General features: G+C 41.7%; 1 protein-coding gene across 1 annotated transcript in view; it reads left to right on the top strand.

Moving 5' to 3' along the window:
- The window catches only part of LOC144762518 (uncharacterized), a 709614-nt gene that overhangs the window by 33834 nt on the left and 663600 nt on the right, over positions 1-12180 (top strand). Inside the window, exons 8-9 of the mRNA XM_078647742.1 lie at positions 2815-3021; positions 7162-7354. Coding sequence (XP_078503868.1) covers positions 2815-3021; positions 7162-7354 — 400 coding nt within the window. The remainder of the gene's footprint in view (positions 1-2814; positions 3022-7161; positions 7355-12180) is intronic.

Here is a 12180-nt window from a genome sequence, read left to right as displayed (position 1 = left end):
AGATGCTCAGGAGGAATTAAGAAAAAAGGAAAGAATGGAGAATAGGAAGGAAAGGAGGAGAAGAATAATAGAAACAAGGCACAACGGGATAAAAAAAAGAGAAGAAAAGTTAAAGAGGAACGAAGGAATTAAGTAAAATAATGAAGGAACAATGTAGACAAATCGGAAAGGAAAGAACGACCAAAGAAGGGAAATGGAAGAAAGTTTTAAAAAAGAGGGGTAAACAAGGAAAGGAGAAAAATATAGAGTAAGTGAAAGAAGTGTAGAAAGAAAAAGAGCAGGTGTGAGCAATACAGGAATAAAGAGAGAAGAGTATGGAAGCAAGAACCAACAAGGGAGAAAGAGACAAACCATAGATTGAAATGAGGGAGAAAGCATGAACGAGCAACAGAAAAAAGGAACAATAAAGAAAAAGAAAGAAATGCGAGAGAAAAGGAATGAAAATTAGAGCTGCATGTTGCTCCTGCAGATTCACCTTTCCCAACTAGACAGCTGCATACTCCAGAGCTGGATTTACTGCAATGCACTAATCGAGGACAGTTTGTGAGTTACCTTTAGCTCACAATCAGCCTGTTGGAGACTCTTGGCTTATCAATCAATTAGTCAATCAGTATTTATAAAGTGCCGCAAATCAACCAATAGAGTATCCAGGCATTTGCAGGCCCCAGTGGCTTATTCGAACAACAAGGTCTTGAGGGCCATTCGAGTAAGGGCCTGAGTAAGGAGTTCAGAGAGGTGGGTCTTTGAAGCAATTTGGGAGAAGGAGCGAGGAGTGGATCAAAAAGTCATGGAATATGGTCATTATATCAAACTGGTTTGCTGTTACATCTGAGCAGCGTTAGATGACAGGTTGAATTGGGTGATCAGGTAGAAGGGGAAAGGAATGGAAGCCCTTGCAGGGGTGAATGTAATAACGTACTACAATCAAAAGATATGCCGCTTGACATTGGTATACCTGATAAAGGCCTATCTAGATGTAGATCAAGGTCGGACTGACCATTTGTGCCATTGGTGATTTCTCTGGTGGGCTGAAGCCTTTGGAAGGCGATTTGTGAACTGTAATAGCTGCTGCTGTTGCCTCTGTCACTTTATTGCAGCAGGCACAATGGAGGGTGTCAGAAGATGGAAAGAGAGGCAAAGGTCAAGGGAAGAATGCAGGAAGAAAGAGGATAAAGCGAGAGAGAGAGAGGGATTGGAAAAGGAGAGAACCAGAAACTAGATGGATGGAAAGAGAGGAGTGGTTAAGAATGTGGGCTAATTTGAACATGCTGACAAGGCTGCATTTGCTTCCTAGTCCAGCTGTGATCTAGAAATCTAGTCAACATTGACCTTGAGTTCTCCAGCTGTGGTTCATTTCCGAAATACTTACTGGAACTTCTGAGCTTTGAGAAATAGAAATTTGTAAACAAAATGCTGACCCTAAATGAGAAAGGTAAATCACATGTAAGAAGCGGAACTGAATCTAATTGGAAGTGAGGATTTGTCAGACTTTGAACTAACCTTATGCACAACATCCATCGGAAGCAATATTCTTTTCTGTCGTTCAATGTCCGCCCACCAGTAGCTCCATATGCTAGAACATTAGAGCTAATAGCAGAAGTGGGATGAGAGAGAAAATGGAGACACAGGATTCCAATACTGCCTTGTCAAGGTAGGCTGCAGGATGTAGTGGATCGCTACAAGTCAAAGAGACACCTTAAGTAAATTAATATTTGAACACCGAACACAACTGTAAATTTGAAATATTTACTTCAATAATATCTCTTCATAATCAATTATCTTTGCTTTGACAGGTTATTGGAAATTCCTGAAAACTAAAAATGACACGACCCAAAAATGTTTAGATCCATCCATCCAATTGCTAAAACATCATTAACTATGTTAGAACTACTACCTCAAGCTGTGTCAATTTATGCGTTCTTGTGGAAGATGAAAATAGTTTCTACTTGGCTGATGTTTATTTGTGATTCCCTTCACTTGAAACATATACACATATAGGAATTACAATACTTAGACACTTATTCATTAACATTTATGTACATATGAAAGGATCTTTCAATTTAGTCTTATTCCATCACAAGAACCATAGCAAAATATATACCATGTTCAAATCAAATGTGCAAAAAAAGTTCAGAGTTGTAATTCAGATCATACATGATATGTTTCCGTAGCCCCATATGCCCATACTCTATTTTTTGGGGAACCAGAGGCCTTGGGTCTTGAAAACTAACATCCATGTAGCGATATCTGGATGCAGCAAGAATGTATCACAAATTTCATAGCAAGGACCCCACTCACCAGGAGTGAAGTTATACCTGAAGATCAGAGGTGGCTGTATTTTTTTTTCGCTAGACATGAGAGAATCTATGGCCCACTGGGAGAACCAAGTTCACTGCCACTGTGTTAACCACAAATCTTTCTTTGCTGGATGGACCTCAGTATAGATGATCTCAAGGTAATACTTCCTCTCAAACAAACCTGACCTGAAAGTAAGCAGCTCTTCCTGTCCCATATACCGACCGGAATTAAGTTTTTGAAAAAGACAATCCCATCAGTTTAACTCTTCTATCAATAGTGGCAAGAAAATTTGTTGTACATTCCAGTAGTAAAGTGACTTGTATAAAATTGTTGCGTCTTTAAATGTTTTAGAAATATGTTTTACACTTATGTACTGTATATATGCCGGAAATTGATTGTAGGTAAAAAAATTGAATAAGTGTGACATGCTGTGTGGTTTAAATAGCTGTAAATAAACTATAATTTGTTTTTGAAATATTGCACACTAATTTTGCTGTCACTTCATATTTTTTGTAGCGTGTGTGCTTGGGAAATCTGAACTATTTTCGATCTATTGAGCGAACTCTGACTATTAGTATCTCTGGACTCACCTTAAATGCTGGACACCTCGAGTCCACCATCGGAGAAGAGCCCTGCTGGGTGAATGCAGCGCGTGGGGGCTTCGGTACTTCTGAGGGACTTGGATCTCACCACTACATGCACCACACACCTGCTGACTACCAAGTAATTTTAATATTACTTGTTTTTTAGTTGTTTTAATATTATTGGGTTTCTTAGTTGTATTTGATTCCCCATGCCACTTCCCAAGGATATTAGCGTGCTCTGTAGTGTGTTAATGAATGAATTTAAATGGATCAGCAGAGACGTAAATATGACACCAGTAATTTTACTAAAGCCAAAGCATAGAGGACAATGCTAAAGCAAGGTTCACAACTGCGGCTCCCTGTTTTATGGTATTTCTTTTTTGAACATTTGCATCTGTATTTATCCATATTTATTTTTTGCCCATTTTATGAGTATCTATCCAAATTTATTTTGTGTTATGTCAATAAATTAAGTTGTAAAATGGTAGATTTACACATTTATTTAACTAATAAATGTGCACTCATACTTTGACGCCAGTTGTGTTTTAGCAAGTTAAGCAGCCAAACAGTACGTGACAATACACCCACAGGTAAATATTAGCCTTATACTACAATTGGATGCCGACATATCTCGGTATTTAAGGAAATCTCATCCTGTTTTTTTTAACTCAACATGCCATTTATCTGCTCAGCTGTTGATCTGGAATTGATGAAAGGCAGAATGGAAATTCATTCAAAAGAACCCCAATTTTCTTAATTTGTCAATTTTTTAAATAAATACAGTCGGAAAACATACTGTCATCTGTCTATATTTATCAGTAAAAATCAGTACAAATGCACTATTACTACAACACTCAGAATCGGTGCAATAGCTTAAAATTTATGGTGATACAATTTCTAAACATTTTGGTTGTTAGGGGTACTAAAAGTCATTCAGACGGTTTACTCCTCTCCCGAGAAGTCCCTCTTGTTAACTCATTAGCATGCTTTCTTAAATTATAGCGGTAGTTTAAATCATATGCACTCTACTCTAAAAGTAAACATCCAGAGTGAATTAAAATAGGTACATTGTTCAAGAATGGTTGGGTTTGCTATTTATTATAGGGTCATAGATTGGCATTGTGTATTATGCTTTTATGAACATATTGAAAAACATATTCCAAAACAACTGAAATATTAGGATTACTTAATGAAGGGAACTGGAAGTCGAGGTGCAAAGATGGGTGTTCTCACAATATAACATATGTGATTAATGATAATGGTATTAGGAAATTCTCTAAGGAAGCAGCAACATGTGTTCTGTATGCGCTATAATGATGTATGTGGGTGATGATCCTAAAATCATTCTGTGGAATGGTCTGAGTTTTTCCCCCAGTAGTTTGTTCTTTCTCTACCTCTTGGTTTTTTTCAATTGATATAGAAAACAAACGGATATTACCGTTTTACTAGACTAGCTGTTTATTTAGATGTCTGGTGTTTATTTTTGCTATTAGTTGACTTCCTTTTATGTTGCCTCATTTTAATATGCAGGGATATTTATTATGGTGAAAAACCATCATTCGAGGATATTGGTCTGTAGGGTTATGTGTACCAGTCTGTTTTTTTTGTTGAAGAGTCCCAGCTACATAAAAATATTAATGGGCTGGTTATAAGTCTCTATGACATAGGTTCAGTTTGCCCTTGTGGTGAGGGAACCTCCTCTGTCACACCGGTGGAGGAAGGTCTGCCCATATTCAGAAATTCCAATCATGGCAGCAGGTATCTTTACCTGCGGATGAGTCCAGCTGCCATTACAGAAACTGCCTGGGTCCAATCTCTTTAACACCTGTGCGGCATGACAGAATTACCACCACTACACACAAGTACTGGAAATTAATCAATAAAACTGGGATTCTTCCCACTATCACAACTGTCCATGCTCTGCTTATGGTTGTGTTTCAGAATGCCGCGGACAGCTCTCTGCAGTTCTGTGCAAGACTACCATGGTTTACATAGCATTAATGCATGAAGGAGGTGCAGTTGAATATGGTGGCGGACTAACAAGCCTAAATTAATGGTTTTACAATATTTTTGGTAACAAATCGACCTCCTGGATGATATTCCTGTACCAGCTCCACCATCGAGAAAACTGTCTTATTTTTCATTTGTTTCGTTTTTTCTCTTTTTTAAGTGCTTTACAGTGTATTTACATGCCTATTTTTTATAAAGCATAAAATGTGGACAATATGATGTGCGGTTGGGACAATGAGTGTTTAAAAGCCTAGTATGAGTCATTTGACTGGTACACTTTGACTTAAACCGGTGTGTCCTCAAAAAAATAATTTGTAGTGATTCTGGTCAATGGGGCTTGGTGAAGTTCAACATGTGTATAGTTTTTACTCCATTTAGGATTAAATACATTTTTATAGATTTTTAAGAAACCAATAATACCACTTGCCTACATCCACCGGCAGGCGAGGAATGAATGGGTGTAAATGTCGAAGTAGAGGATATTAATCCAAGGGATTAAGAAAATAGAAGGAGAGTAGGAGAAAGGTAGCAGGAAATGAGAGGGAAAATAGAAGAATGGATGTGTGTACACAGTAATATCAAAGGTCGCCTTCAATAGCTTCTTTAGTTCGCAAAGAGATTAGACTGTATCCGATGTGCCCATAGTAAGGCAGAGTATCCGTAGGTATCTGCGGCTTATGAGTTCTCGGAAAATGTTGACAAACTATTTCAGACACAGACCCTAGATTTTCTCAAAGGCGGGAATAGTGTGTTCCACAATGGAGGTCAACTTCTCCATAGTTTTACTCCATTTGGGTATTAAATGCCAAAGGCTCCTGCTCATAAATAAGGAACTGGATATCTGTAATCCATTTCCTGCAAGAGTCTCGCTTGACTCCAAGTATTACTGCAGGGTTTGGAAGCCCTTGACATGGTCCTTTCACTACTGCTCCTGCGTCTACTCAGAATCTGCTGACAGTGTTTCACTAGAGGCGTGGATAGTTCACACTGCCTCACGTGTTTCTCTATAAACTCTTCCTCAAATGGGTTTACAGTCTGATATATTTAGAGATGTGTGCTAATACAATTTCCTCAATTTCTGAATTAAACCCTAAATACAGAGGGGGATCTGCTGGTAGAATTTCCTCCATCATAAGAATTGTGAGTACAATCCACCAGTTGCTTTAAATGTAAAATATATATAAAGGTGCTAAAAATAATTCCATCCATATTACTTATTCCAACCTTCACCATGCACCCTCCATCCTATACTTTAATGCTGAACCTAAATGTAACCTTAACTTGCTCCCTTACCCTAAACCTAATTCCAGTCCTCACTTTCCAGCCTAAGCCCATTCACTTTCCTACTCCTAAACCGCAACCCTAATCATGTTTTGATGTTTTATGTTTTATACAATTTCCAAGTGGATTTAGGTTAAATACACATTCAATTACTTAAATTAGGTGCTTTGAAAGATACGCATTCAGTGATTGGTTGCTGATAATGCTAGCCTAAGCATTATTCGAATGGGGTGTTTGCCTTCACTAGCCTTTGAGATAGCCAGGAAATGGACAAATAATTATCAAAAAGGAGAAGCTTATAAATTCTGCATCTGACCATGAAAGTAACTTTGGATCCCTAGTTTTCTTCGACTATGAGTTGAACTTATAATTATTGCTTGCAGTTCACTCTGAAAATGTTCATCAAATGTTTGAAAAAACATCAGGCTCTGTCTCTGAAAACTCTAGATCGCATGCCCAATCACAGTGTCCGAAAAAGAAATTTGAAGATGGCATATTTTCACTGGCCTATAGGGGGTGGAAGCTCCATTTGACAGCACAAGGGTTATCGACGGGAAATCGATAACAACCGGATTGATTTTCAAACCTTTTCTGTATTCATCCACTAGTCGTTAAGCTGCAAAACTAGTCTCTTACATTTGTAGTTATGCTTTCTCTTTGAAGCTGTGTAGTTTAAGTTTGCAGAAAAGTGTCCAAACTTGCTTTACCCACAAGCAATACAGGTGCTGTTTATTTGCCTCAGGGTGGGACATGTATTTTCTTTGGGCAAAGAATGGTAGCTTTGTTAATGTGACTGCATATGTTCCTGTACAGTGTACAGAAAAGTGTTAATTTGTTGAGTGAGGGTGGTTTCTGTATTGGATGTTAAGATGATCCTAATGGGGAATCACATCCTACTAAATATTTGCCGTGCCATCGCTGAACTCATTTTGTCACTGAACATTTTCTGTATGTTGATGTTGTGTGTGCATAACATACTATTTTGCAGGTGCACAATGCCCAGTTCATGGAGCTCTCGGAGATTGAGAACCATGATGACTTCTACACCCTTCAAGATGGCTGCTTGCACTCTCAGGACCAGCGAGGGGCCTACATCATGTATGACGTTGCCTTGAAAGATCTGAAGGCGCTTGAGAAGCAGCTGTTGCTTGTGGCCAGCCAGTTCATTGAGAAGGATAAAAGTAAGGGATGCATGAAATAAAACCTTTTGTTGGAATGGTGTGCTTTAGATGCCTCTCGGTGCACACACTCACACTAGACGCCCAGGGGGAGATTTACTAAGCTTTTGAGCCGTGTTTGCATCACAAAAGTGACACAAAACGTTGCAAAATCGTTTTTTTCTATTTTCTTTCCATCTCTAAAATTGTTTAGCATTGGAAATAACGTAAAAGTAGTGTGAAGCAGCGCATAGCACTGCTTCGCATTACTTTGCGCCATTGCGGCGTGCCAAGGGCGGTGCATGGGCGGTCCCATGCAACCACCCAAGGTTTCTCATGCTAAACCCAATTTACTAAACACAGTAGATTGAGTTTAGCAGAGAAAACTGCTCCCTTTTTAACTAGGCGCAAGGAAGGAGAAACACTTTAATTTCTCCTTCCTTTTCCAACTTTGCATGCGTGCTGCACTGTGCAGCACACATACAAAGTGGGAAAAACTTTCCCTCATGTCTAGGCATAGAATTTTGTAAAGGAAGGATACCCTTCCTGTACAAAACCCATGCTGGACTGTCACACACACACACACCCTAACGCTATGGCGCTAAAGTGTGTCGGTGGCGCACGGCAGATGTAATCAGCGCCAGCGCAAGGGAAAGGTGAGGAGAGACGCATGTATTTGAAAATATGGCGCTCTCTTGCCCCCTCCCTGTCACGAAATATAGCGCAGCCTTTGGGCAGCTGCGCTGCATGAATTTTTCGTAAATCTCCCCCAAGTCTTAACTGGGCAAATCACTTAAATACTTCTTTCTTTCATCATGCTGAATGTATTAATGTAGCAGGGCTCTCCAGGAGGGCTGTATTCTGTATTGTGACCTGTGTTTGGTAGATTCACATCTGATTTTTCAACAGGACAAATCGTAATTGCTTACAACAGCTCTCCTTCCTGAAATGTTGCTTCGTCTGAGGCATGTGTAGGAATTTTTTCATCTTTAGGTCGAGCCTAGCATTGCAGCGCATGCGCTTCTCGCTCTACGAGGCATACTGCTGTCCAGTATGGGGAGACAAGGTTCCCTCACTCTCTGCCCATATTTTTAATTGGCTTCTGTGTTTGTCCTTCCTAAATTCTGTCTTCTGATTGATAATGAGGCTTGTTAGTCTCGCCTTATTATGCCATGTCGTCATTTGTATCCTTCCGAGGCTACTGGCCCCTTTACTTCGTGTGTTACACTGTACAGCAGAGGTCTTCAAACTTTAGTCAGCCGAGCCCCCCCATCTAAACATTTTTACAGGTCGAGCCCCCCCACCGCCACTCCCACCTGATAAAAAAGTTCTGGAAGCTGGTACTCTGCATCATTGATGGCCATTCCCTCCTGCAGAGCCCAGGTTGTATAGGGCAAATAATATTAAATAAAGTAAGAGTGATTAGTAAACTGAAGTTTTTGTAGTGCATGTGCTTATTCTAAAGTTAAAATGCAAAGTCTCCAAGAAAAAAATTAGCACAAAAAATTACATTGTTGCTTTCTTTTTCACAATAAACACAACATTTAGGATAGAATAGCGAAACACTCCCAAAACACAGGGGTGGGAGTGCTTGTTTTTCTCCAAAGAGACAATATGTGGATGGATTCTTGCTTCTGCCATCCTTTTGAGCAGTGCCTGGAAACGGGAGTGCTCACAACATTTTGCAATATATTTTTTGTAGTTTCATACAGGGCGAACATGACCTAAATGTATTGGAGAGCTTTACAGGAGTATCTTTTACATTACACAAGCACACATTCATTTTTTGTAAGCACATGGAGATTAAGTGATTTGCCCAGAATCACAGGATGTTGAGCAGACATCAAGAATTGAACCTGGTTTCCCAGCTCTACAGTCATCAGCTCTGGCTGTTGTGCCACATCCTTGCCCCTAAACAAGATATCAGAAAATGAAGTTCCACAAAACATTCTTCCTGACAATCGAAAAATACATGAATATGTGGAGTATGGCCAGGTGTTGCCAAGTCAGTAGGAGGCCAGCTGCAGTTTTCCAAGAAGGCCTAGGGGGCATTTACATCATACACATGTGATATAAGTGGTTCAAGAGGATATATACATCTATATTCTCCAGCAGCATCAAGAGTCAATTTGTTAGCATAGTTGACTTATAAAGAAGAACACCTTCCAAAGCTTCAGAAATAGCTGCACAAGAAAACATTTACATTTGGTCTACGAAAGAAGCGAGGACAGATGGTAGGCACACTTCACATTATTTGTTATATTTGACTTGTGGACTCAGCTCTAGGGATTGGAACATGTTAAACAAGCACTAGCGACTTTAATCAAGGTCAAATTCATTTTTGACTTATAATTAAAGGGAACAAAGATTTGAAACTTCACATTACAAAAGAATACATACTATTTTATTTATAACCCTATTTAGTGTCAAGACAGGGCCTTTGCAGAGTCTTTAAACAGCACATGGCTGGCATTTTTATTTTGGTAACCCTACTTTATATTCCTCTTCATGAAATGCATTCTCACATTAAGGCAGTAAAAAGTAAAATGTAAGGAATAGGCAGAGCGGGGACACAGGGGGTACTGGAACCAGAAAACAAACAGCCTCTTTAATAATTTTACAAAGGTATGTAAATATGCACATGGGGTCAGATTTACAAGCGCCACTTTTGCATCCCATTTTCTATGTTAAAAGTGACGCAAAAGTGGCGCAAGGGGCTTGTAAATAAGGCCCATGGTTTTTAACAGGCGCATAACGCCCATGGGCACAAAAGGCCTCAGCATGCCCCCCCCCCCCCTCACCCCCACCTGTCGTGTGTGTCAGCCTGGGCTGAGACAGCTTGGGCACAGACACAGACAGTTTTGGAGCTGCGCACCCGAGGACTCCACAGGTCTTTAAAAGACCATTTAGGCGTTAATGAGGCTTTTTTGTTTTCCTTCCTTTCTTAGAGCCTCTGCATCTCCATGAGAATTAGCCCCCTACCCCCACCAAAATCGTCTTGCCTCTGGCCTTTAAAGACCTGTGACTCTTGACACTCTAAGCCGAGCGAGCCCCCAGCAGCTGCAGCAGCCTGGGCTGAGAGGCATGTCTCGCGCCTGGAAACAACAGAGTGGGGTGAAGTGCGCGCCCCCCCTGAAGGGATGCGGCGCCCCCCCAGTGGGGCGCGCCCCACAGTTTGAAGAGCTGTGCTGTACAGTATGAAGCACTACCTTGCCTTCTCGCACCCCGTATCCCCCTCCCCCACTCCTGCTGTCCATGCCTTCTCACCCCCTGCCCCCACCAGCAGATTGCAATGAAATAGGTCTGGCGTAAATGCGAGTCTTATTGCATTGCAAATGCTTGTTCTCTTCCCATTCACGACAACAACTTGAAAAAAAAGCAAATGCCGCAGAAGCAGCCAACAAAAGTGTAGCAGCCAGAAGGCCCGTGACTGGAAGGGAGGGGCCTGGCTGCACAGGGGCCGCCATCACTGCTTCTGCGCAGGAGGAAGGGACGGGAGCCCGGACCTGCTGCACGCAACACCAGCGCTGCAGCTCAGCTGCTAGTAGGTCCCTTGTTCTTGCGGGTGCGGCGTGGCCCGCTGTAACTGTGCTTTATCTCTCTTGTTTTGTTGGTAGTTTGTTTTGGCGGAGGCCGGGATGTACCTGGAGAAGTGGTCAACCTTCAGTTTCAGCTTACAAGACTGAGAAGGCAAGCCAGGAGGGTCAATTCTGTGTTGTTTGAGCGTTGGCAGGAATCTAGATGGACCAGTGTTGCAGTCTGCACTCAAACACAGTACAGAAAAGACCTGCTTTAGCTTTATTGCTGTGTAGGATGCTTCACAGATGGTGAATTGGAGTGCTCTCAACACATTTACTTTTTTGTGACATGTACACCTGTTTGTTCGTCAACATATTCAAACGGCATAGAAACTTTCGGGATGTCAAGAGAAGGCACTGTCTAAATGTAATTTTCGCCACGGGAAGAAAGCATTTATTTCCCAAACCCTTATAAGCAGGGCCGGCGCTAGGTATGGGCAGCGGGGGCGGCTGCACAGGGCCTCGCACTCAGCCCACCAGCATGGGGCCACGCACTGGTGATGTGTCCTGTTGTTTCCCTGGCGATCTACTTAAAAAAAAAAAGGTGTCGCCTTGCAATTAAGGTCCATTGGAGGGGCCCCCCTCCCCGGGCCTCTCAGGGATGGTGTCTGTCTGGAGGCAGAGGGGAGGGAGATGCTCCCTCAATTGCAAGGAGACCAATCACAGACACTGTGGGGGCCCATTGTCCAGCATTTTGGCGCCCCCACAGTTTTAACTTTTAGACCACAATCAATTCTCACACCTATCGGACTGAAGGTGTGAGAAATGCTTGTGGAGTAAAAGTTAAAACTGTGGGGGCGCAAAAATGCTGGACAATGGGCCCCCCACAGTGTCTCTGAATGGTCTCCTTGCAAGGGGCCACTTATCCAAATTAGAGGGGGCCTCGCACGTTCCCTTTTAGCCCAGGGCCTCGCAAATCCTAGGACAGGCCCTGCTTATAAGTTGCAAAGCATTTGCTAGAGCCACTGCATTCCCCACATCCCATGTCCCACTGGGATCCAAGGTGTTTTAAAGAGATAAGTGAGAGGCCCCTTGTGTTTTGAAATTCCGGGACGCAAATACTTGGTATCAGTTTTCTTTTTTTAAATCACACTATTCATACTGGCTTTGTGCAGGCTGTAGAGGTCGTTTTGGGGGTTGCTAACGTGCCATTACATTCACAGGACACTGGGCTCAACACTGCAGGCCTGCTGATATATTTTGAATGTGCGGTATGGGTACCGCCAATCAGAGTTTGACAGGCCTGCTGTTGCCTTAATGTCAGGGCAGGTT

Source organism: Lissotriton helveticus, chromosome 6 (genome assembly GCF_964261635.1).
Source record: "Lissotriton helveticus chromosome 6, aLisHel1.1, whole genome shotgun sequence".
Taxonomy (NCBI): domain Eukaryota; kingdom Metazoa; phylum Chordata; class Amphibia; order Caudata; family Salamandridae; genus Lissotriton; species Lissotriton helveticus.
Note: the sequence above shows the minus strand (reverse complement) of the source record. Positions and strands in the feature narration are given on the sequence as shown.